At 44.4% G+C, this 27002-nt stretch overlaps 1 protein-coding gene across 1 annotated transcript in view; it reads right to left on the bottom strand.

Moving 5' to 3' along the window:
* LOC107119719 (adhesion G protein-coupled receptor B3-like) overlaps window positions 1–26232 on the bottom strand; it is a 253366-nt gene extending 227134 nt beyond the window's left edge. Inside the window, exon 1 of the mRNA XM_015422291.1 lies at window positions 26144–26232. Coding sequence (XP_015277777.1) covers window positions 26144–26232 — 89 coding nt within the window. The remainder of the gene's footprint in view (window positions 1–26143) is intronic.
* Window positions 26233–27002: the final 770 nt, after the last annotated feature.

Below are 27002 nucleotides of genomic sequence, written 5' to 3'. Positions count from 1 at the left end.
CACTTTCCCTGGGGATGGAACACCAGGGGTTTTCCTTGTCCCACTAGCCATACTTAAGTATTCTATTAACAACAGATAATTTATTTATTTATTATTTTCAATTTATAACCCACCTTTCCTTAGGCCAAGATTTTATATTTCTGTAGTTCTTGGGTAGCAAAGCTTCTTCATTTTGTGGTTCAATTTCATGAAGCCTCTGCCTGACAGCTGTTCTTGCCTTGTATAGGCTTCCATAGAAGTGCTGCCGTCCCAGATCTTCTGGGAATAGGCCAATCTGATGTAACTTATCAAGAATTTGTGAGGACCAGGCAGGGTAAGGGTCTAAGGCTAAAAGGTAAGGTATTAAAGTCTTCGGGTTGTAATGAATTTTTAGCCAGAGTGTTATAGCCTGTTCCCAAACCTTTGCTTCAACTCTGAGTAGCCCAGCCTCTTGCCTAAGTGTTACATTAGAAGTGCTTCTAGGAACGCCAAATAGAGATCTAAGGAATTTAGACTGAACCCTTTCAAGGGTCTTTAGATTGGCAGAAAGTCCGATTTGTGAACCATACAGGAGTTGAGCCAATGATTTTGTCTGGAAGGTTTTTAAGGCCATGGGGCAAAAGCCTGCACCTTTCCTTCTAAATAATCTAAGAATGGCCTTTGCACTTCTATCTGCCAGGTTAGCTGATGAGGACAGATGTGCTGAGAATTTGAAATTATAAGACAAGGTAATGCCTAAGTACTGAAAGTTCTTCACTTGGTCTATGACATTTTCTTTAATATTCCAGTTGAACTTCCTGAATGAGTTACCAAAACGGACAATTTTAGTTTTAGCAAAATTAATAGATAGTAATTCAATGTCACATTGCTCTTTAAACTTTATTAGGGCTCGCTTCAGGCCAATCCTTGTCTGGGATAAAAGAACAGCATCGTCAGCATACATTAAGATTGGAATCTTTCTGCTACTTGAGAATGAGGGAGCATGAGTATCAATTGAATGAAGGCATGTGATTAAAGAGTTGACATAGGTGTTAAATAAGAAGGGAGCCAAAAAGCAACCTTGTCTGACTCCTTTTTGCACTGGAATTCTTTTCGATAGCTTCCCATCTTGTGTGAGTCTTATTTGGATGTTATTATTTTCATGCAGTTTAATTAATAGAAGCAATAGCCTTCTATCGATACCCCTGTCAGCCCATTTGGCCCAAAGTCTTCCCCTAGAAACAGAGTCAAAGGCCGCCTTGAGGTCCACAAAGGCCGCGTACAAGGTAGTCTTCCGATGTTTCACATATTTAAAAATAAAATAATCTAGGACTAATCAATGATCAACAGTAGCGCGCCCAGGTGTGAAACCAGCTTGTTCAATTTCAAGTAAGTTGCTATGATCTAGCCATTCACACAGCTTCTGACAGAAGTGTTTAGTATGTAATGTACAAATCACATTCAGAAGACTAATTGGTCTGTAGTTCGATGGATCATAGGGGCTACCCTTTTTTTAATAAAGGAACAATTATAGCCAAGGCCCAGTCCTTGGGAATCTGAGTTGAGGCATCTATATAGGAAAAAATGATTTGCCAATAACATTGGGGATAGCACTGCCCCTTGGGGAACCCTGCAAGTCAGCGGGTGCCTCTAGGACGTCTGATCCCGTAGCACCACCCTCTGTCCCTGACCTTGGAGAAAGAAGACAAGCCAATGCAAGGCAAGACCCTGGATCCCAGTGTTGGTGAGGCGGTGGATCAGCAACTGATGGTCAACTGTGTCGAATGCCGCTCACAGGTCCAACAACAGCAGTGCCGCCATGCCGCTTTGCCGCCCTGATCCAGATGCCTCTGGAGGTTATCTGTGAGGGTGACCAGTACTGTGTCTGTCCCGTGGCCTGGACGAAAGCTGGACTGGAAAGGGTCTGGCAAGGAAGTGTCATCCATACAGCTCTGCAACTGAATCGCCACCACTCTCTCAAATAATCTGCCCAAATAGGGCAAATTTGAAACCATCCAGTAGTTAGCCAATTTGTCCGGGTCCAAGGATGTTTTTTTTTAGGAGGGTGGACCATCACTTCCTTGAGTGCCCCTGTGAACAGACCCTCAGCGAAGGACTTGTTGATAATATCCCTAAGGGTACCTCAAAACCCTTCACAGCCAGTTTTTATAAGCCATGAAGGACATGGATCAAGGCTGCATGCGGTTGGGTGTACCATAGAGGGCAATCTGTCAACTTCCTCTGGACTGAGTGGACTGAAATAATCCAGAGTAGGACCACAAGACATGCATGGGGCCTCGAGTTTGATCACTGTCTCAACTGTGGTGGGGAAATCACGGTGGAGCGACAAGACTTTATCTGCAAAATAGCTTTCAAAAGCCTCACAGCCAATATCTAATTCCCTAGCATTTGGCCTGCCCTGTGGCAGATCAGTTAATGACCAAATAGTTCCAAACAATTGTCCCAGGCATGAGCTTGCAGACGCAACCGTGGCAGCATAGAACTCTCTCTTCACGGCTTTGACTGCCATCTCATAGGATCTCATAAACGTCCTATAAAATGCTCTTGTTGCTTTGTCACGGGCATGCCACCACTGTCTCTCTAGTCGTCTGAACTTTTGTTTCATCAGCCGCGACTCCTGGGTAAACCAAGGAGCCTGCTTAGAGTGAGGGCGCAGAGGGCGTCGGGGAGCAATCTCATCGATGGCTGCCATCTAATGAGCCGCCAGGGGGCATAGGTTCCCGCAGGGCCATCTGAAGCCACTGAGGGTCCTTTTGGCTCTGCAGGCAACTTAAAATATGCTCACCGCCCAAACAGGGTCAGGGTGCAATGTTTATGTGGGCCTTCAAGGCATGGTGGTTCGACCATGGAACTGCCATAGCAGTAATCCGGTCTATGTCTTGAGTGTTACTTAGGACCAAATCAAGGATCGCCTCTCCCCTGGTAGGTTCCGTGACCATCTGCTCCATAGCACAGTCATTTAGAGTGTCTAGAAACTCAATCTCTTTTTCCCGACTAGAACACATATTGACCCAATCAATGTGTGGGTAGTTAAAATCACCTATTATGACACAGTGGTTTTGTCTAGCTGCTATCTTTAAGGCAATCACCAGGGTATTGGCTGGTGCATTGAGCGGTCAGTACGCTAACCAGATAACCAAACTCTCCCCGGCTTCCCACATGAAGCCAGCACACTCTATGCCCGTTAGCATCAATGGTGGGAGCGCCCTGATGGAGTAAGCCTCCCATATGAACAGAGTCACCCCCCTGCCCCTTAGTCCATGACTGGTGGAGGACGGAGAACCCAGGTGGAGCCAGTTGGGAGAGTGCTACAGTCTCCCCATCTCGCACCCAAGTCTCCATCATGCAAGCCAGGTCCACATCTTGCTCCAGCAGGACTGCGGTCTTATTATTTATGGACCTGGCATTACACAGCACCAGTGAAAGAGAGGGGTCATTAATCCTAGCCCCACTGACTGTCACCTTTAAGATGGGGCACAGGCAGGAAGGTGGCTGAGCTTCTGCATTTCTTTGTCTCCTTCCCTTCATTTTTTGCCCGGCCCCACCACTATACTTTCCCCTCCCCAAGAGCACTGGTATACCCTGTCCCATCGTCGCCATTTGTTGATGGTCTTTGCAAGGCCTCAGACTAGTTTATGGTTATTGATGGCTGGGTACCAGTGTACATGCTATACAACAATGTTGGCTCTCAGTAACTCCTAAATTTGATGCAAATTTGACACAACCCACAATATCACAATCAATTGTATTGGACGCCCTCCTAATTTAATCTATTAGCCTATGAATGCCTATTTATTTATTTAATCACTCACCCTTATTTTGTTTTGATACAATTATCACTATATTATTGTTTGTGAAAACTCCCTCAGGCTGTACAGGAAAAAACCTTATCTATTATTTACAATACAGAGAGAACAATTTATATCTGACAGTTACAACATGCCTAGACCAAACAATACAAAGCTTGAGGCTGCTCTCCCACGGAAGTGATGTTTAAAAAGTACTTTCTTCTTTCTTCTTTCTTCCAGTAGTGATTAAATATCACTATTTGTAATCCATATGGTATAAACAGTCCATATAATTGTAATCCAATAAGGGGTCTTCACAAATAATCTGAATAGTCTACTTATAAATCCAAGTAAAGGAAAGAAAGTTCTTGATAGGAGAAAGTCACACCAAAACAACAGAAACTGCTTTAAAACTTTATTATATTCCCAGGTATTATAATCCAAAATGTGATGTTGTAAAGTTAGTAACCCTGTTAAAAAGTTTGTTTTCAGGCATCAACCATTTCTTTTACTGGCCCTCCAATTTTTCAATAGATCTGTTCAGAGTCCTCTACCAAGCCATTTACAATATGTTGGGGGGATTTTCCACCCCTCCTTTCCCTTCTAACTCCAAGTTTTAAAGTTTAAAGGGCATACAGTCAATAGGAATTCTTCTCAAATCATGCTTCTTAGGTACTCATGGTAATTAAGATCTTCTTGAAGTGTTGCATGGATTAAAATAGTCTCCCTCTTGCCCCGGTGATCACAACTCTGCACTCATGGCTGACATTGAGTGATGTCGCTCGGGTCCTTGCTTCAGGACGATCAGGACTTCACCCGCCTGCTGCTGCAAGCGGGGGGTCCAGGTCAAGTCCCCTGCTTGGGCTCCCCTCCAGGAAAGCCCAATAGAACCCGGAAACCCCGGGACCCCCTAAAAGGACCCAGTGATTCGGCCGCTACACGGGAGCTATTCCCAGAGCTGACTGTCACTGCTGCGCTACAACCAGCACTTGTGACGGTTGCATTTTCATATGTTGGTGATTGGTGGTGATTCAGGGCCTCAAAGCACAGTTTAAGTTACAATGGGAATTTTTGGTCTACTCCATTCTTGATATGGTCAGGTCTCTTTGAGAAGCTGTCAGGATTCCACACAACTCAGTGGTTTTCAGTGAACTTCAACATCAACACGAAGCTGGCTCAGGGATGTGTAAAGTCTAATGTTAACCCTAGGTTTCATGAAAGAAAAGGCATGTGATGGGAATCTCCAAATTAAGATCCTGAATTATCCTTCTCACAAAGATAATATGGCCCTAACAGACGGCAGCCCAACGAGCTGCATAAGTACAAACAAACAAACAAACAAACAAACAACCTTTATTGGCATAACAACCAAAGGAAACAGTTTGAACAGTCAAGGCCCTGTCTGCTGATATATTGCTCGCTTCCTAGCTGCAAGATACACAAATTTGGCCACAGTTTCAATCACAATTTGGTTCTGAGTAGATAATAAAAAATATTATATGGCCTTAACAGACGACAGCCCAACGAGCTGCATAAGTATGGAGGATCTACTTTGCAAGCTTGGAAGGAGGGAGACTGGTATTTGATGATGGGAGAAGCTTGGTGCTTATTACTGTATCACTCCACCTCATCAGGGCAGTTTGTAATCGGCTGACGGAGGATCATCGCTCCTGCTCATCTGATCGAGGCCTAGATGGTTCCTTTGGCATTGGATCCGGTTTTCTTGTGGGTTTTTTTAGGGTTACAGGGTTTTTTCCATTGGCGCTGAACCTATGGTCAAGTCCATATTCTCCTGTCAAATTTGCCCCCCTACCTCCCTTCCCCTTCGGGTTCCCCCCTCCTTTTAATTCTGTTTGGGCTTACTTTCTTTTATTCAGCTTGTATTGGGGTTATTTTCAATCAGCAGCTTTAGTGGACAGTTTGGGCATGGTCATGCAGCCGTGCATGAGGTGCCATTTTTGCCGTATGTTCTTTTCTAGGCCATGATAGCTTCGGGAAAGGGGAAGGGTCCCACCAAGGATTCTCAACAAGCAGCCAAGGCTGTATCGAGACCAGCTCCTGAAGCTCCTCGGACAACGAGGAGACAGAGCAAGAATGTCGTTTGATTTTGGAGCATTTGGAGGCATTGGAAATCTGTATCATAGGAGACTACAACACAGTTTTTGACACAAAGGAAGACAGAAAAATGGACACTGCTAGAAGGAAAAAAGGAAGAAAAAAGGAAGGAGGTAAAGAGTTTCCACCTTCTTTTTGCAGCCTATTGGAAGAATTAAATCTGGTGGATGCTATCTCCTCCTATTGCTGGGGCTTGGCTGTTGGGGGTGGGTGGAATGCTCCCAGGCCAACTACTTCCTTGGGGGATTTGGGGTTATGGGGCTGTTCCTACAGCTCCTATTAGCTCTGTTCCCTTTAGTGCTATGCCCCGGGGGGATGTTGGAATGCCCTTAGGAGATCACCTGACCCAAGCGACTAGAGAAACCTTATTGAAAGGGGATTTTGTAGATGTATTCACGCTGTTGTTTAGGGACATTGAAAAAAAATATAAGGAGGATTTAGATGAGAGGGACAAGGAGCGGCTAAAGTGTTCATGGGCTAACTGGTTGCCGGGTTTTTTAATCTACAGAGGGGTGGTTGTGAGGACTCACCCTGTGTGGGCTGCTCCCTATTTCTAATACATAGACATCATTTACAGTGCATATACTGAATTTTCTGGTGGGGCCTGGCTGCAATATGATGAGGAGTTTAGGATGTGTGCAGCGGTGAACCCCCCTCTGCCTTGTGATCAGGCGCATCACCATCTTTGGCTCCAGTTGATGTCTTCAGCCAAACCCTCCTTGGGGGATCGCTCTGATAGTGGTCATATCACGCAGCAGTTGGCTGGAGTGTCAGTATCTTGCCCCTGGGGGGGCCAGGGCATTCAACCCTGGCTGCTTTGCTGGGAGTTTGCATCACAAGGGGTTTGCACATGCAAGCACTGCAAATTCAAGCATGAATGCCCCTTGTGCAAGGGGTCCCACACCTTTACTGCATGCTCCTGGGTGAAGCAGATAACTGGTAGCACAAGATCTGGAGGCAGTGACACCTCTCCCGAGGTAGTGGGAAAATGGTCTCAGCCCTATAAACCTGATTCTACTTAAAAAGTGGGTAGGATTATATCCTAATTCATTAGATAGTTTATATTTGTTGGATGGTTTCACTAATGGTTTTAGAATTCCTTATACAGGCGTAAGGGCCGTCTTCATGGCCAAGAACCTCAAGTGTGTCATGGGGATGGAACAGGTGGTCAGGGACAAGATTGCAAAGGAATGCAGGGAGGGTAGAGTCCTTGGCCCCTTTTCCTTTCCTCCAGTTCCTACCTTAAGAGTGTTGCCATTGGGGATGGTGCCCAAGAAGCTGAGGGTGAATATTGATTGATACATCACCTTTCCTTTCCTAGAGATGTCTCAGTTAACGATGCCATTCCAGACCACCTGTGTTCAGTTAGGTATACTTCCTCTGACCAGGCCATATGGGTGGTACACTGGTGTGGCCTGGCGGCTGAAATGGTGAAATGCGATATCAAGTCAGCATTTCGCCTGCTGCCTGTTCGCCCCGGGGATTTTGACCTTTTGGGTTTTGCCTTTACATGGATAGGGCACTCCCAATGGGTTGCTCAATTTCCTGTTCAGCGTTTGAGCATTTCAGTTCTTTCCTGGAGTGGGCCTGAAGGTTAAGTCTGGCTTAAAGGAAACAATTCACTATTTGGATGATTTTCTGTTTGTTGGGCCAGCGGGGTCTGGACAATGTCATCACCTGCTTCGTTCTTTCATAGAGCTAGCTGGTGAGATGGGGGTTCCTTTGGCCCATGAAAAAACTGAGGAGCCATCTCCTATTCTGACATTCTTGGGTATTGAATTGGATACCGTTCGCCAGACTTCCCAGTTACCTGAGACCAAGCTTTCACAGTTGCGGGCTCAGGTGGCAAGCTTCCTGGTTAAAAGGAAGGCCACTCTATTGGAACTGCAGCAGTTAGTGGGCCATTTAAATTTTGCTTGCCAGGTGGTAGCTCCTGGTAGGGCATTTTTGCATAGATTGTGTGGTGCAATGTCTGGCCTTCGGAAACCAAACCACAGAGTACAGATTAGTAGGGGTATGAGGGAGGATCTGGTGGTTTGGGAGATGTTTTTGTGCAGGTTTAATGGGGTTTCCTTTTGGAGGTAGGATTTATGCTTGCTAGGGGGTCTTCATGTGACCTCTGACATGGCTGGTTCCATGGGCTTCGGAGTTTATTTTAGGGGTCACTGGTGCGCTACCAAATGGCCTGAAGATTGGGTGCGGGATTGCCTTTGTAGGGATCTGACATTTCTGGAATTCTTCCCAGTCGTGGTGGCTTTATGGGTCTGGGGTGACTGGCTGGCCAATAGTTCAGTACATTTTGGTGTGACAACTTGGTGGTGAGTCATCAACTCTCTGATCACCAATTTTCCAAGAGTAATGGGCCTTGTTCGCCTTTTCACGTTACACTGTTTGCAGTTGAACATTATTTTCCTCACCAAGCATGTCCCGGGGGTGAATAATGGGGTGGCAGATGCTCTGTCTCATAAACAGATGGAGAGGTTTTGCCACCTAGCCCCGGAGGCAGATCTACACCCAACCAGGATGCCCCAGGAACTTTGGCAGCTTGGCAGGTCGAGGCTAACTGGGCAATAGAGCTGGCTCTAGCTTATGGCTGCATGGTCTGAAAGTTTTTGGCATTTAGAGGGCAGGTAAGGCTCCAGGATGTAAGGCCAATACCCATTTATTGTTATGCTGAAAGGTAAGGGCTTGGCTATTAAATCCATCAGGTCGCAGCTTGCTGGCTTGGCTTTTCACAGTAAGGCCCAAGGTTTCTTGGACTTTATTGCTGATTTTTAAGACAACCCATTTCGCCTGGGGTGTTGAAAGGGCTGTTTGGCACATGGACTCAGGTATGTAGTTCAGATTTCGGGATCCTTTTATTTCATGCTGCCATTCTGACCACATTTTTGGTGTTTCATGGGTCAGCGAGCTGGTCCAGCAATCCCGGTCTGACCCTTTGAAGAGGGCCCTGCAAGTGGGTGATGTTTCGGTCAGTGGTGACGTGATTTTAATCTGTGTGAGGCGGTCCAAAACTGACCAGAAGGGACAGGGGAATGAAATTTCTCTGGGAGTTTGCGCAGAAAGTGACCTGTGTCCTGTCTGGGTTTTGCGTCAGTATGTTGACCGGCATGGCATGGAGGACGGCCCTTTATTCTGTCACCTGGACAAGACTCCCTTGACTAAATACCAATTTTGGGCGGTGACATTGAGGGCCTTGAACAAGTTGGGCCTGTCTGGTCTGTTTTTTGGCTCTCATTCCTTTAGGATTGGTGCTGCATCCACTGCTGCAGCCATGGGTTATTCCAGTAAAGCCATTCAGAAGGTGGTGCGGTGGTGCTCTGCAGCTTACAAGAAATATGTTCTGCTTTTGGTGGCACCATAGTGCTGTTTTTTCTTCTCTAATGTTTGTCTTGATGTTGTTTGGTTTTAGGTTCATTGGATCCTGTGCGGAGGCTCTGGATTCTCATAGCGGGTCACAGCATGATTTTTTGGGCAGCCCATCAAGCGGAGAGATTGGGGATGGGCTCCCAGCTGGACCTGAGTGATTGTGCCATTATCGAGTGGCTTGGCAGACGGGCCTGCGCTGGTCTGGGCTTATGCTCTTGTTGTTTGTTGAATGGAATGGTCATCCTCCTGACATCCTGGTTATCCACCTAGGTGGCAATGACCTGGGGATGGTCAAGGGGAAGGCATTGATCTTGCAGGCGCAGGATGACATGCAGGGCATTGTGGCACAGTGGCCCAATGTCAGTCTGGTGTGGTCAGCCATTTTGCCTCAGCGGGTTTGGAAATGGGCCTGCGAACCACACATCCATTGAGTGGGCACATGCAATAACATGTTGCCCCTTTAACTTTCACACTTGTCCTGACCAGATTGACAAATATATACACAAGTTACTATCTTCTCTCTCATTGAGGTAAATTGTATTTAATAGCATGACAGTGACTCATGGTCTTATGGTCTCTTGCTTTGCGGAAAATACCTATAAATATATTAGCTGAAATAAAATTGTCCTCTTACCCTTAGCAAATACAAGAGTCTTGTCTTTCCACAATAAGGCTCAGTCAGCTGTCTCTCACCTCAGGTCTAGTGTCCCATAAGGATGGTGAGGTTAAGAATTTTAATCAGTGGACCAGAGATTTATATAGCTTTGATTTCTGAATCAGCATGCTTAAGGTATTATGTCACCCCAGGCCCCAAACAAAATATCCCCAGCAACCTCAAATTTTACCACTTCACATATGAGCTACAAACGGGCCAATTCAGAAACATATATCTGTGATGTGATTCCAGAGGAGAATTTAAAGCCCCTCATCTTACACAGTTTGCTTTTAGAATCTCTATGATTTTATTACTCCCAATTCTATGGTTTTTGGCTGTATATATATTACAGCTTTAGCCTTCAGCTCATCCAGAAGGCAGCAGTTTTGGTCATTATCTTCTTAATGCATAACTTTGCATTTTCCTTTGACAGCAGAGCTTTTTAGTAGTGTTTAATGATAGCAAGCTCTAAATCACACACTTGTGAACTGATAAGCTCCAATTTTCTCCAACACTTATTTTATTTTTTGTCGTTTTAGTGGATGCAGCATGGTTTGAGTGGTGATAAATTGGTTCTTGGTCATTTTTATCTCACATATGGTCCAGATGGAACACTCTCTCATCTCTGGAGTCATTTTAAAAGTTCATATTTGTACTCTTGTCAAGGTTTATTTTTAACATAAGCTTTTCAAGGGTGCCAACTCCATTGTACATTTGAGCAGTGGTTGGTTGGCAATGTCCTTCATCCATGAAGAGAACTCCTGGCCATTACATTAGCAAAATGGACATGAAAAATAATGTAAGATAGCTTGGTATACTTTGCTCATATACATTGTTTGATTTAAGTTATCCACGGCTCTTAACACATGCAAATAGGAGGTTCTCCACCATGAACCTAAGCAAAGATTAGTTAATTAGTGGCAAAATGGATGATCTATACCCGAGATGTAGAAAATAAAAAATGGAGGCCTATCACATTTCTGCAAATAGTTGTGTGAAAACATTTGTGCCAAAGGCCCAACAAGGCAACCACAGAATTTGTTTTGATGGAGGGGAGCATGTGGATTGAAAAGATAATAGGGAGCAACAATTAGGGTTGCCAGACCCCTCCCCTGATGGAGGCAGGGGTCCCCCACCGCTAGGCCCTGCCCCCCAACTGCCAATCATGGGACCTACCTAGAGAAAGAGAAACACCCAGGTCTCAGTGCTGGTGCCACATAGGAAGTGATGTCATCACACCAGTGACATCCAGACAATGCTCTGGTATTTGGGCAAAAACTCTATGGTATTTTGGCAAAAACTTTACCATAGAGTTTTTGCCCAAATAACAGAGCATCACAGACACATTGTAGCGTGATAACATCACTTCCTATGCGATGCCAGTGACGAGGCCTGAGCCTTTCTCTTTCCCCAGGTAAGACCCCCTCATCCCTGCTAGTTGCCAGAAGGAACCCGGCAATTCTAGCAACAATACAACTGGAGTTTGATTCCACAAGAAAATAAATTTGTAATTACAGATTGCTTTCTGTATCTGGGAAAGTTCTAATGCAGCTTTGCAGAGGATTGTGTTGTAACAAATGGAGGAAGAAAAAGAAAATTAATCCTTATTGATAAAAGTGTAAACCATGATTGTTCACACTCTGTTGTGTTTTTATAGTCATAAAAGCAATGAACCCCCAAGTTTCTATAGATGACCTGCCACTTAATTTTTTTAATTTGAGCACTGTAACAGGAACTTCAGAGCACTGAGCATATTCTAGTTTTCACCAAAGAGAGAGCAGAATTGTTAGATATTTTTAACTGGACCATGATAATTTTGGGAATGATTTTAAAAGAAAGCTAATGACCACACATTTCTCATCAGTAGCAAAAGCAATAGCAGAATAATTCTGAGAGGGAAACCAGGTACCAACTGTGGATCAGTGGTGTTGAAGAAGTTATAAGGTATAGCTCTAATGAAAACAACTATGTATCAGCAGAAAGCACGGAATACATATATCAGATCTAGTGATAAGGATTAATTTCAAAAAGCAAACTTTCCCAGTCAAATTGCTTGCACCATTTACAGCTTGGACTCAGGACCCCTCAAAACTGAACATTACTCAAAATGGCTCGCAAATTGTTGCCTGCTGCTCCCAACATGGTTTATGACTTGGGGAAGGGTAGGAACAGGCAAAGATGGGTATGGGCACTAACCGAGATTTAATCTGAAGTGATGTATTTCACTGTCCACTATTAACCATCTTAAAACACCTCTCTGTTACGAGCTAATTTTGTGGTTTTCTTGAGCAGCATTTTACAATACCTTTGATAGTCAGGACAGTGCTCATATTACACTTTTTAGTTACAGGAATGCAAGTGGTTACTTTGACTGTCAGAATTCTTGGTCCTTTGTTGTGCCACTTAGCTTCTGTTATGGCCTTCCTCAGTAATTGAATAAAGACAAATAGGTATTTTAAAAAGGCAAAATTTATTTCTGGTGAATCTGTAATAACTTTGGTGTTATTTCTTCCTATCAGTCTTGTTTGCATGCATTGATCTGCCCAGTGGCACAAGCAGAGTTCTTTACTCAGACAGCACTGCCTGTGGCAAAGTCCTGGACTGCTGACCTAATGCTGGCACTCTCGGCTGAGCAGTAGGTATTGACATCAAAATGTAGGATTGTCCTTTCTTTCAGAAGGATAGCGGATAGCAACACATGATTTGGCTTTTTCAGTGGTGGCACCATGATTGTAGCTCCCTCCGAAGAGATCACTCTGCATCCATAAGCTTCTAGGCTCATGTAAGCTTGAACAGTATGGGATGTCATGTAAGACTGATACTGTGGGTATGGTATTAATCAGCTGGATTGCAATCACTTTGGGGAAGTTCTGATTGTATAGTATGATTTGACATTACAGTATTCTGTTCTAGAGCATGTTGAATTTTAGTATGTTAGTTTGAGACAGTGGAAATACAGGCTATAAACTAGAATTTGCTTCATAAATCAGCAGGCATATCACTGGATAGATGTGAATCCCAGTCTGAAAGAAATAAATGTCTGCTCAATGAGGGGGGAAAAGTATGTCCTGAGATAAACCAATGAAAATTCCATGGGAAACCCCCCCACAACCAGGACTTAAGGATACAATCAAGATCAAATTGCCCCTTTGCTTAACCACAATTTAATGAAACATTTTCACTACTGTGGATAAGTGATCATAAATAAGTAGAAACATAAACAGAAAGTAATAATCTAACAAATGCCTATGTATCTAACTAGAAATAAAAGAAAAGAAAAACAACTAACTCTACTCCCTTCAGATAAAAAAGAGAGCACAAGTGAAATACTAGAGTGAAGCTGGCACTTAACACTGCTCTAGAAATGTTCTCCCTCTGTTCATGCACCAGGAATATATCACCCAGGTGTGAATAACCAGGTAGTCCATTCTCAGAGATCAACAGCAACAGCTATGCAACTTTGTTTTCCATGCTGGTGTCAAGTTACTAAAATCATGTCAAGCTGCCTAAAACCTATGGAGAGATGGGACAAAAATGGTAAAATAAAACAAAAACCATCAATGATGACAAGTGGACTGATCTTCAAAGGCCCTCCAAGGACAGGTGTACAAGTTTCAAGAGATCTTTCTTCAGTGGAATGACTATGCTGAAAGGAATGTTATAAAAGGAAAAGTGGAGAAGAATCATAGAGAGAGGCGTGAATCATTGCTCCAGTACTCCAGATTAAGACATTAAACCATAGTGTGGGTTTAACTATTTAAAACAGGTGATCTACATCATCAATTAATCACACTAATATTTAGTTGAGGGTGGGCTGCACTAGGCAGCCTGCCATGGCTGCCTTTCTCTGGTGAATCCACCTTGGCTCCAAACTAAGTCAGTGGCTACTGCTGACTTTGTTTGCCCTTGACTGCACATAATATGCTGAGAGGTGCCCAGCCCTAGCCCCCTTACCACTACCAGGTTTGGCAAGATCTTGCTCAGCACCAAAGGTGCTCCTTCACAAGCCCCATCCTGCCTTAAAGCCACTGATGGTCTGTTCAGGACATGCCCTCCATCATGCCTGATGGCACAAGGTGCTCATCCATACCATGAGCAACCTGTCCTACCCCTGGCAAACTAGTTATGGCCTAAACAGTCAAAGACCAGGCCTAGTTAATGCTTTTTGTTTTTTTAAACACAACCTGAACTTCACAAAGCAGGCAAAAAACCAAAAGGCTCCACCTGACTGCCAATCCGGGAAAAAGCTCACAAATTCCTGCTTGGCCCCTGGCTAATCCCCTGATATTCCAGAGAGGGTGGGTGGGTTAGCAACAAGCAGCAAAAATCGGGGCAATGAGTGAGAGGCAACAATATATAGCCTCTCCCCTCTGCCTTTCCATTGGATGGCTGTTTTCAGCTTACAGCCAATCTGGCTTTGAGCTTCATTTGTAGAGGGACTGGGACAAATCAATCCCCAGCTTGATGGCTGTGAATGCCTCTGTGACGTCCTCCTTATTGGGGAGGACTAGTTTCCCTTTAAAAGTGTTCTTTTTATTCTGTTTATCTGGGTATATAAGGCTGCCACCAGGAAATTTTAAGGATTTCCAAACCTTTATACTTTTACTTCTGCTCTTACTGGTTAGGTAGACTGAGTTCAAGGCTTACAAGGAACTATGTGGTCCTGAGGAAGTATTTCTTTCAGATCTGGTATACTTGAATAAAAGAGGATTTATTGAAATAATTCATAAATAAAAGGGTAGAACAATGTAACTATTAATGTGTAAATAATGAACAATTGCTTGGTATATCACACACAATCTGCTCCCTTACTGACAGGGATCTTTCAGGTAACTTTGTAACACTTTAACTCAAGGTCATATATGTTCACTGTTTCTCTCCAGGACATACAGCCTTTCCTATAACTTGTCCTCAATTAAGCTTTCATTTATTTGTTCATATTCTCTCAGCCTTCCTTTTGTTTCTCACTGAACTAACTTATTCCACACAGGACTGCTTCTCACTTCCCTCACACACAGAACTAACTTATCAACTGTCAAACCTGTAACTGTAAAAACCTGACTGACATACATACTCATCCACTCATTTTCACTTCCAAAACCCCTCCCCCTCTCTGTCAACCACCAATCATACCACACTTGCTTCTCTCAACCACTCTAGTCTACTTACCACAGCCATGCAACCAAACATTTAAAGAGAGACACACACCTCAAAAATAAGGAATCATTACAGCCTCTTTGCCATGTCTTTGGATAATAAGTTCCCTTGAGGTCATTTTGTAAAAAACATATACACTTTTTTTCTTTATATCTTCAGATGGAATCATGTTCATCTAAATATTTTTGGCCTTCAGAATTTTCAAGTTTAGGTTTTTGTAAAGCAACCTCAGGAACGCTGGTGCAGTTTGTGCATCTCTCTCTGTTTATAAATCTAACTTATACTGGTTGTTTTTTGCTCTGAGAACTTAAATTGAAAAGTGCATAAATATCTAGCTACTTGCTAGCTATTTGTTCTACTTTATTTCAAGATTTAAGTCTGCAAAGAATTCTGCACACAAGCCTGTATGCAGGCCTGCAGTATCCTGAATATTTAGCCTAGTTATTTATACCACCTGTCACCCTCTTTCTACTTTTATCTGTATCATTCTTCACAGTTAATATATGCTGCTTCATCCGTTATGATCCACAGTGACACACCCTCCTCTGAGTTGTTCCTTTGTTTTATGTCACATTTTTAAGACCTTTTTTTAAAGTGTAGCTTTTATAATTTTAGTGTGAAATGACAAATTACTACCTTCTCGTGAAATGTTGATGTATTCCTGTGTGATCAAAGTAGCCCAAAGGTTTCTGAAATGGCTATGTCAGCTAAATGAGCATACAGAAATAGACTTGAATCTGAACTCACTTAACATGGTCCAGAAACATTGCTATAATACATCAGAATTTTGCAATCCTACACACATTTCCTTGGGAGTAAGCCCCATTGAACTAAGTGGGTCTCCTGAGTAAACATGACTAAAAGTGTAATCTTGAGACGGGGGAATGTTCAGCATGCTACGTTGTTCCCTATGCTGGTCAGCAGCCAGCATGACAACATCATGGACACCTGCCAAAACACTCCCAGCACCGCCTCTGTGCTGGTGGGGAAGGGGCTAGCTAGCATGGCATGAGTGAGGTGGCTCCCTAAGCCACCCAAGCCTGGGAACACCAATCCCAGAACCAGGAAGTTATGCTACCAAAAATTGCAGCGCAGCCCACAGTGGCCCATGCAAAGGAAAAGGCAAGATGCATGTGCAGTCTCATCCACAAGCTCTGGAGTAGTACAGGATGCTATGATGGCTACAGCCAATTATACCCCACCCACCCTAAGCCACCCAAGCCTGGGAACACCAACCCCAGAACCAGCAGGAAGTTATGCTACCAAAAATTGCAGCGCAGCCCACAGTGGCCCATGCAAAGGAAAAGGCAAGATGCATGTGCAGTCCCATCCACAAGCCCTGGAGTAGTACAGGATGCTGACTATGGCTACATTGCGCAATTATACCCCACCCCAGCAGCTGCCAGATTCCCTCTGCTACATAAACATGAATTAGGATGCCCCATAGCTCAGATGTTATTGTGAGCAGCATAGGTCTCAGACCGACACACTTAAAGTGTACGGCATTTCACCCTGGCGGTGGGAAATGCACAGAGGAGACACAGAGCATCACAGAGCAATTGCATCCAGGGCCAAGGGAGAAAATTTCATGATTGTGTGACTAACAGGTCTCATTTCAGTACCATTACAGGTACCCCATGTCTGGAGACACACACTGAAGGAGCAACCACATACAAACAGGAGAACAGGGGTGGGGATCCAGCAGGCTTAGCCCAGAAGTCTGCACCCGCCTCTTCCTTACCCTTCACAGGCACCCTGGGTCCTCCCTCAACAACATAGGCTTCTACAGCCAAGGCTAGTGGTATTTGTATATGGGACAATCTTAGGCAGCTGCACTCAGCAGTACGTCTCATGACATGCAGGGGGCGTACCTCCAGAAAAGTAAACTAGGAGTGCTGGCGCTGATGCCACAGGGAGGAGTGGCGTGACAGGGATGCTGGAAACCCCATACCAGTCTGTCAGTACGGTCTCTTGTGAGGGCACTCCTAGGTGGGAAATGAGGCATAACTGGAGTTTAGAGGTGACTGGCATGAACCCTGCTGTGCCCGGTGGATCTGCTATGAATTAATGACGTGCAAAACATCCTATTCTTAACAGCATTGCTCAGGTCTTGCAAAATGAAGGCCATGGCTTCCTTTATTAATTCAATCCATCTCACATTGGGTGTTGCTGTTTTCCTACAACCAAGACAAAATGTTTAAGAACGTTCTGCCTAAAAGGCTGAACAAAAATTTAATATTGAAATGGTATTTCAGTTCAGTTCTACAATTATGGGATGTTGCATCTTCTTATTAGGGGAAACACTAATTTTCTGTGACTTTGACATAGCCTCTGAATCAAGCAAATTGTAGAACAAAAAGAAATAGCACTGCTGCTAAATCTTCTTTGGTGGGGCTCGAAAAATACTAAAATCCCTTAACTACCTGAATCCGAAATAACACAAATAAAGTTTGCAGAAGCAAAAAGGGCCCGGGTAGGTAAGGCCCGCCATTTGCGGGGCCGTGCAGGGGAGGAGGAGGCTGGCCAGTTGCCAGGCAGAAAGGGGGTGGGGGGCAGGCAAGTGGCGGGAAGGTAGGGGCCTCCCCTCCCTCCCCAGGCCAATTGCCAGGCAGCGAGGTGGCTGGAGGGAGAGGCCCGGGTATACGTGACCCCGGCCACTCGCCGTCCTCACCCCCCTTTCGTTCGCGACTGGAGCTGCTTGCCCGCACATCCCTCCCTGTTTCTTGGGCCTTTGTAAGGGTTAGGACATAGCAGGCGAGAATACTGGTAAATGGGGTTGCGGGTCATTCTGGGTTGTGTGTTGTTTGTTTCCGATGTTTAGTTCCAGGGTACACAGTTTGTCACAACTCTTGGTGGTGACAGCATGGGGCCGGATCCATTTGGCGGAAAACGGCCTGCGTGCCATTTTCCGGAGGTGCGGACCCCAGTAAGGGTCTTGGCGTGAGGGCTGAAGGGAGCAGGCAAGCACAAGGACTAACAGCGATGGCACTCACTGCCAGGTGGCAGGGGAGTTCACACAGGGGCAGGCGTCCAGGTGAACCCTGGCAACCTGCCATCCCTCAGTCTCTACCCATGCTGGCTGGCTGGGCAACGGATCTCGGCCGGCAGAAGGGTCAGCCGAAGGGTCGGATCCGGTGGACCCATGCTGTGCCAATGCCTATAACAGCTGTAATCAATAATGTTGTGGCCAATTTTATCCACCTAACTTCCAAAGAAACTGTGTGTGAGTGGTCATTTGGAACGGGGCAGTATAAGGCTAGCCAAGCCTCTCCATCCCGAATATGACCTGGAACCGCAAGGGATCTTTGCTGGTCCCCTCTTCTTACTGCTGTCCCACAAAAGCCATTCCTGAAGGTCAGGGTTCCATTGGAATGTTGAAACAGGCTACAATGGGACACAGAACTGGCAGAACTCAGTGTAAGGTTCTGTGCAAGAATTAATGAAGAGCAGAGGAAACTTTCTGTCAATCCCCTCTTTCCACTGCAGCCAGGGCCAGCCCCAGGTTTTTTGCACACTAGGCGAGGATACCTTCTGCCCCCCCCCCCCGGTGCTTCCACCAATTTTCAAACATAAATGCATTTTAGGAAGAATGCAAAGTTGGGAGCAACTTGAAGGCACTTCACACTCTCTCTCTCTCACACACACAAACACAGTTAATGCAAATGCAGCACATGTGGTCTTCTCCCTTGCCAGCCCCCTGTAAAGAAACCCTGCTGCAAGTTACCTTCTTGTTTTGTTTTTTTAACTTTATGTTGGTTTCCTTGGAGCATTTTTAAAGTAATGTGGAGCATTTTTAAAGCAATGTTGGCAAGATACAAATGGAATGAACAGACTAAGGTTTGTTTCCGATGGTATTTATATCACATCCTTCCTACAAGGGGATCAGAAACACTGTACATAACCATTTCACATTTTATCTTCAGAAAAACCTTATAACATATTGTAGGTGGAGAGATTGTAACTGTTTGGTGTAGTGGTTCAGTGTGCGGACTCTAATCTGGGAGAACCGGGTTTGATTCCCCACTCCTCCACTTGCACCTGCTGGATGACCTTGAGCAAGCCATAGTTCTGGCACAGCTGTTCTTGAAAAAGAGCAGTTTCTGTCAAGAGCTCTCTCAGCCCCAGCTACCTCACAGGGTGTCTGTTGTGGGGAGGGGAAGGGAAAGGAGTTTGTAAGACACTCTGAGAGTCCCTTGGGTAGTGAAGGGTGGGGTATAAATCCAATCTCCTCCTCCTCCTCCTCCTCTTCCAAGGTCACACTTCCCTGATACTTGTTTTGCATTGTTTCTAATTTTTTAAATATTTGTCCTATTACATTGTTTGTTGGATGTCTCACATTGCCTTACATGGTGGAGTCTGCCTTGAGTCTCAATGAGAAAGATGAGCTATCAACGAAGTAAGGAAGTAAGAAAATTCATAAATAAAGTTATAGCTACACATTGGCCTGGCTCCTGGGTCCCCAAGGTGACCCACCCGGACTTTAGGGCCTCTGGACTTTTGTTCCCCTATTCCATACCTCCAGCATCTCTCTGCTTCACATAGATCTAACCCAGTAATTTTAGGAGTCAGCATGACAATATTCAGTTCCTGTCCTCAAAGGAGGGATAGAAAAATTATCAAACATTGATTTGGGCCAAAACTAAAGTTTTAGGATGCTAGATCCTTTCCAGCACTTGGGTGGTAGAGGATGAGGGGTTTTTTGGTAATATATTTTTAGTGTATTTACTAATGATTATAAAAAATAGTTTTCTTATGACAGTGCTTGCTCAATAGGTTTTTTCCAAATTCCACCTGAGACTATCATAAGTTGAAGAGGAAGTTAATGGAGAGGGTTATTTCTTTCTGACCATTCTTTCAGATGATTCCGAGAACTGCTAACAGGTTGAACCAAATGTCAGCCAAAATCGATAACCTGGAGGTGAAAGCGTCAATCGACTAAATCTACCTTAGTAGAAGGAACAAAGTGGCCACAGGAGACTGAATCCTCTTAGAAACTGCATCCTGCACTTAGGGATAGGTGCCATAGGTTATGAAGCTTAGAAAATAGCCTATTACCCCGTATTGTCTGGTTCCATCCCTACTTGCAACAAGAATCTTTCAAGATTTTTTAAAATAAAACTTGTATGAAATACAGTATAAGAGAACATAGTATGGAATTTCAAAAACGTTTGGGACAGAAGTCTACGATCAATACTACGGTCAGTACAGAAAACAAATTGTTCAAATCAAAGTTTGCACTCTTGTCCATACATAAATAGCTTAATATGTCATTATTTCAGTGGGATGTAAGTAGCTATATAGTGTACAGGATTGTAGCCCCAGTAAGCAGTAATGTTATTTTAATTTTTCTATTCATACCCATTTTCAAACACTAGCCAAAAAAAGTCTAGTGTGTTCACAATTATTGCTTGTTGATCCCTTTTTAGAATCTTGCTTATTTATTTGAATGAATTGACTCAGGAAAGAGATCCAGGATGACTGTGAAGAGCTCCAGGAGGATCTACATGAATTGGATGAGTGGGACAATGTGAAACTGAAGTTCAATGTTGGTAAGTGTAAGGCAATGCACACTGGTGTTGCCCAGCAAAGAGCTTTGTGCGCTCCTATGGACATAAATGGACTCTGTATAAAATGTGCAAAGGGCTCTGATGTAAGGTAACCAGATTGTGATGCCAGACACGCGCCAGCAGTAGCCTGAGACGATGTGCTCATGGTTCTTGAGGTCGCCCCATTCCCAGATGTATCCCTACACACATGAAGCACTCCAAAACAGCCATCTGCCATTGTGGTTTAAATTGTGGACTCCCAACGCCATTAGGGGAGTCCTTCTTCATCTCGCAGACAGGCAACTTCCCTCCCCTCACCTTCTCCACACAGAAGGCACAAAAGACTTTTTCCTGCCCTTTCGCTTGACAAAGGACTTGGCCTTCCTAATAGTCTCGTGGAACTGGTTCTACCTTACCTGGCCGAGGAAACGAAAGTCTGACACAATAGGTGACAGATGATGAGTCATCCCTACCCTCGAGGTGTCTCTGCCACAGACTTAGAGTTTAATATTGACCACTCTTTAAGCCCCCCTCCCCATTGCGGATGTGACTTTTGGAACGGACCACCAGGGGTTGTCTCAAGGGAGGTGGCCAGCAACGCCCTTCCCCAGAGCCCCCATACAAAAGTGGACACCCAGCAACGCGCTGGCTCTCTCTCTCTTTTGCCCTCTCTAGACCCCTCTCTTGCTCTTTAAACTTACCCTGCCTCTAAGACTTTTGGACTGCAGCCAAAGTCTCCACGTGTTTCTGACCAGTTCAGAACATGATCCCTATTTCTTATTAGTCTCTCCTATTTTTCCATTTGGACATATCATCACGCCGGACAGGTAACTATTGCCCCTCAACAATATCCTGCTCATGCGAACGTCTCTTGATTTTCCATCTGATTTTCTTAGAAGCTGTGTGTGTGTGTGCTTGTGTATTGTTTGTTTGTGAAGAATCTACAGTAAAGGAATAATTTTATATTGGAAACCAGCCTCCATGTCTATTATTGGTGTTTCTGGAAGAAGCGGGACACCTGTATATAAAGGTATTTGTTCCCTTATTGCCTATTGCTATTTTACAACATTTCATATTCCCCAATATTGATAACAACTCAGAGCAATCAGGCTAACACTGGAACAAAAAAATCCCATCTTCAAATATAGGCTAATGTGGTCTGAACATGGTGAAACTGAGAGGGAAAAAGATCTCAGGGTCCTAGTAGATAACTCCATGAAAATGTCAACCCAGTGTGCTGAAGTGATGAAAAAGGCAAACTTTATGTTAGGAATTATTAGGAAAGGGATTGAAAACAAAATGGCTGATATTATAACACACTTGTATAGATCTGTGGTACGGCCTCATTTGGAATACTATGTATCGTTCTGGTCACTGTATCTCAGAAAGGACATTGCAGAGCTGGAAAAAGCACAGAAGAAGGCAACCAAGATGATTAGAGGGTTGGAGTCCCTTCCCTATGAAGAACAGCTGAAGAATCTGGGACTTTTCACTTTAGAAACGAGATGACTAAAGGCTTATAAAATTGATAGAGGTTTATAAAATTATGCATGGGGTAGAGACAGTTAACAAAAAGAATATTTTCTCCCTTTCCCAAAATACTAGAACTTGAGGGCATCCAATGCAGATGATGGGCAATAGGTTCAGGACAGACAATTCACTGCCGGAAGATGGCCACAGACATAGACAGCTTTAAAAAGGGAATTTAGACAGATTCATGGAGGATAGGTCTATCAGTGGCTACTAGAGATGGCGACTGAGAGGAACCTCCATATGCAGAGGCAGTCAGCCTTTGAGTTAACAGTGTGGACGAGTGCACAGAGTTGTTATAGGCAAATATAAGAGTGCACTGATTTTGTTTACTTCTGCTTCTTACCTAGCAATAATCTTGGTGTCAAACTGGAGTTTGATTAAAAGGAGAAAATAATATGGATGGAATTTTTTTTTGCATCAACAATGAACATTATGTTTCACTAACAGAACATATTTTCTTCTACTACGAGCTCTAACAAATGAAAAGGAGGACATCCTCCTTTCTCCCCCTTATTTTCTGCTCTGCCTGATGAGTATATGACATGAACAAATGGTGGAGTGGGTGGGTGTTGCCTGCATTTATCTACATACAAAAGACAGGTACAATTTGACATTGCAGTATTGATGTCCATGGAGACAGTTTGTGCTTGCAAGCTAGGAAGTACTTATTAGCACTGGAAAAAAATATTGCCACCTACATAGGACATTAAAGGCTGAATTTCTTATAGCATGCATCATTTATTTATTTATCTAGTTCATTTCCAAGAGCTCCATATGGTTTGCCACTGATTAAAGAAAGGATTTAATAATGGAACATATAGAAAACTTCTTAAAATTTTAGAAAATTTAAACCAATACCCATAAGGAGAAAGTGGAGCAACCCAATTTCCTAATGTTAAAGTTAAAAAACAACAACAACACACACACAAAAACAAAATACCCTACTTCATTTTGATTCATAAAAATCTTCCTTAGCAAAAAACAAACAAAAAAACCAAATGCAGTGCCTGCCAAAAATCTTCAAGTCAGGGTTTTGGTGGTCCTCCTTAGGAAGAGAGTTCTGTAATGGTATGATCAGCATGAAGAATGCTGAACGAGAAACTAGTTTATAACTCAGTGCACAGATGACAATTTTAACAATTAGATCACAGCAAGGTTTAAACACCTGAAGTGTTCACATGGGAAGAGGACTTCCCTGAAGGTATGCTGGACCATTTAGGGGTTTGTTTGAGACCTTTTAAAAGATGGACCATCACCTTATGCACCAACTGAAGATCACAAATAATCTTTATGAGCATGTGAGCATTCTTGGGGATGCAGAAAGACCCATACGTCCAGTGGCCATCTAACTACATTTTATTCTCTATTCTAGCTTATAGTCACTGTGTGGTACTCCTCAACAGGAAGCTTGTAGAGTCAGGGAGGTCTCAGCATCAGAGAGTGTCATTCCCTTCCATAGGTTAAGTCTTCCATAGGTTAAGTCTGGCCTATGTGAGATGACTTCTGTCAGATCATCTTCCTCAGCCTCCAGCCAGAGCCCTCTTCCTTCTCTGCCCTTTTCAGCTGCTGTTTCTTTACTTTCTTGCCTTCTTCCTTTCCCAGTCTTCTTCCTGGTTCTTCCTGTCTCCTGGTTCTTCTTGTTGGACAGTGAATCACTTGAGTGGGAGAGCCAACATCTAATGCTGACCTTGGTCATTCTGGTACCCTAGTGTCTTTGAGCCAGTAGCTCATGGGCCGTGATCAGAATAAACTGATTGCAGATAATTTTGGAGAGAGGACACCACCCACTTTACAGCAAAGGCTTCCTTCTCTAGGATTGAGTAAACTCATTTTCAGGAAGGAACCTTTCTACTAAGGAAAAAATAGGATGTTCTGCACCTTTCTGATCCTGGGCTAACATTGTCCCTAAGCCTAGCCCCAGAGCTGGAATGGTTTGGAAAAGTGCAGAGCTGGAATGGTTTGGAAAAGGCCACACAATATAGGGCATTGAGAAAGGATACAAAGTATGCAGTTGAATGCCGCTTGGCACTGAGGAGTCCAAGGGAGACATTACTTTCCAGGGAAGGACTGATAATGGTGCTGTGATGGAGGCATATGCTGGCATGAATCTGCTGTAGCAGCCTGTGAGCTCTAACAGTTCACACAACTGAGGTTTGGTGTGGGAAGGCCTTGGAGGGCTAATGTTTTTTCCTTCAGAGGTCTTAGCTCTCTTATTCTAATAACAATTGCTTATTTCTCAGATTGTGGATGTGAACCAATTCCCTAAATTTCTTTGAATACAACCCCTACGTGGCCTGGGTGCATTTCCCAAAGATGACTTCATCAATATGTGTGTATTAATGGTGCTTGCGGGGAGGGCGGGGTATAAATTGAAATAATAAATAAATTAATTAAGTGCTACCAAGTCACTGCCAATTTATGGAAACCCTATAATTAATGTCCTCCGAAATGTCCTATCACAGCCATTCTCAGGTCTTGCAAACTGAGGGTTGTGGCTTTCTTGATGGAATCAATCCATCACAATTTGGTCTCCCTCTTTTCCTGCTGCCTTCAACTTTTCCCAACATTTCTTCATTGTCTACCCTAAAATTTGTAATTCCCCAGTAATCATTACTTTTTTCTTCTTGATGTTCAGCTGTAATCCTGCTTTAGCATTTTCTGTTTTAACCTTCATCAGTAGTCATTTCGAGTTTTCAATAATATGGTATCATCTGCATATCTCAAACTGTTAATGTTCCCTCCACCAATTTTCACTCCACTTTCATCTACATCTAATCAAGCTTTACTTATGATATATTCTGTATACGGATTGAAGTAGGGAGTTCATGAGGTAATCTTCCCTGGAGAGAAGAGCTTAGGTGATTGGCTGCTCCGCTCATGCTCTGATTGGCCAGAATCAGCTGAGAGAGAAAGTGATCTGGAGGGTCTTTTGCAATTTGAAAACTAACGTCTGAATCAGTAGCCAGAGGGTGGCTTCTGAGGGAAGAGACATTTGGACAATAGTCAGAAAAGTACTTCTACAAAGGGATGAGGAGAAACTCCATTAGATATATTAAAATCGCTCTGAGGGAGAACTTTAGTTTCTCAGTCAAAAAAGCTACAGAACCACCTTATACTAACAAAGGATACTGGAGAAGGATTTGACAGACGGTCTAGGTAGTTAGAGAGAACTCCCATACAAGCCATGTCATGTGGAAGAACACGCTAGAAAAAGCAATTATGCTTGGATTGGTTAGCAGCAAAAGGAAACCAAGCCACCAAAGAACACGGTGGGTAGACACCATAAAAGTTGACACCAGCCTGAGCATGGAACAACTCAAAGAAACAGTACAAGATTGGAAAACATGGAGAGAGCTGGTCCATAGAATCACCAAGAGTTGGACATGAGTTGGACATATCTGAATGGCTAGCTGTCATGGGCTGGGCTGGGCTGAGAGGCAGAGGTCAGGTCCCGTCCAAGGTCATAGCCAGGGAAGTCAGAGTGAGAGCTGAATCACGAGTCCGAGAGAGTGGTCATTCGAAGCAGAGGTCAGGAAGTCAGGAGATCCAAACAAGAGCGGAGTCTGAAAACAGGAGCCAGAAGTGGATGTGAAGTCCACACAGAGGAGACTTATTTTATTTATTTATTTATTTATTTAACCTTCTATTTATATACTGCCCAATGGGGGTCTCTGGGCGGTTTACAACTTTGTAGTGCTAATCACTTTTATGGATCCCTAACTATGGGCACATTCTCAGGGGTTGGGTCAGCCTACCTAGCACCCCGGTGGTGGCGGCTCTTTCCTTCTGGTCTCCGGCTTCGGCTTCCTTGGCTCCTTCGGTCGGCAGGACGCTCCTCTCTCCGGCGCAGTTCTTCTCCAGCGAGGCAGCCGTCTCGGTGTGTGAGTTCGTCTCTCCCGGCCTTGGCTCCGTCCGATAGGCTCCGCCGTGCCGGGAGATGACGTCATCCGCACCTTCTGCTGCTCACGCCGGCCGCTTTCTGTTGGAACTCCGCAGGCCACCAGGGATCGCTCCACTGGCTCTCGCTGTTCCGCCGCGCCGCCTCGTCTCTGCCGCCAGGATCCACCGTCACCGCCGCCGTTGTCGCCATTGTTATTGTTCCTTCGCTGCTGCCGCCGCCGCACACCACACTCCTCGGACGAGGGGGGTGCCCCTACCCTACTAAGGGTAGGTTCCCATTCATCTACTCGCCCTTTAACGGGCTTTTGAACCGCTGGGTGGGCAGGAGCTGGGACGCAGGCCGGGAGCTCACTCCGGCCACGGTGGGGCTCGAACAGATGTTCGGCCAGATGTTAAGGCAGGCTGCATTAACAGCCTGCGCCACCGTTCCCATTGATTCCATGGGAACCCTGATCCTGAGTGGGAGTTATATAGCCCTCCATCAGTGCTTCCTTTGGCTGTGGCACCACTCCTGCTAGTACTCAGGACTCAGCGCTTGCCTTCCCTGACAGCATGCACCTTACATCATCATCATCATCATCATCAGGGTGTAAGGTGTGGCTTTCTTTTTGGTAATCCGGAATTATGCATAAGCAAAACTGCGGCTTTTGGCGTTCACACTTTGTTGGTGCAGGATGGACGTGGGATAATCACACTTTCCAGGGTTTGCTACCACTTTCACCAGGTATCTTTTAGACTCGGGAGCGAAGCGTTACAAGACGGGTTGAGTACGGGTGGGGAATGCCTGACAGATGTGCCTGTGTGAACAGCCCATTTAATCCGGTTGTGGAACGTTTCTGAAAGGTGCGTATATTGGGGCAAACTGCTAGTCTGAACTTGGCCTTAGGTTAGGAAAACCTGTAACCATTTAGTATTGCCTATCAATATATATGGTCAAGGGCTTGCTGCAGTTGCCTTTCT

The sequence above is a fragment of the Gekko japonicus genome, unplaced genomic scaffold (genome assembly GCF_001447785.1).
Source record: "Gekko japonicus isolate JY-2015 unplaced genomic scaffold, Gekko_japonicus_V1.1 scaffold627, whole genome shotgun sequence".
In the NCBI taxonomy this organism is placed as follows: domain Eukaryota; kingdom Metazoa; phylum Chordata; class Lepidosauria; order Squamata; family Gekkonidae; genus Gekko; species Gekko japonicus.
Note: the sequence above shows the minus strand (reverse complement) of the source record. Positions and strands in the feature narration are given on the sequence as shown.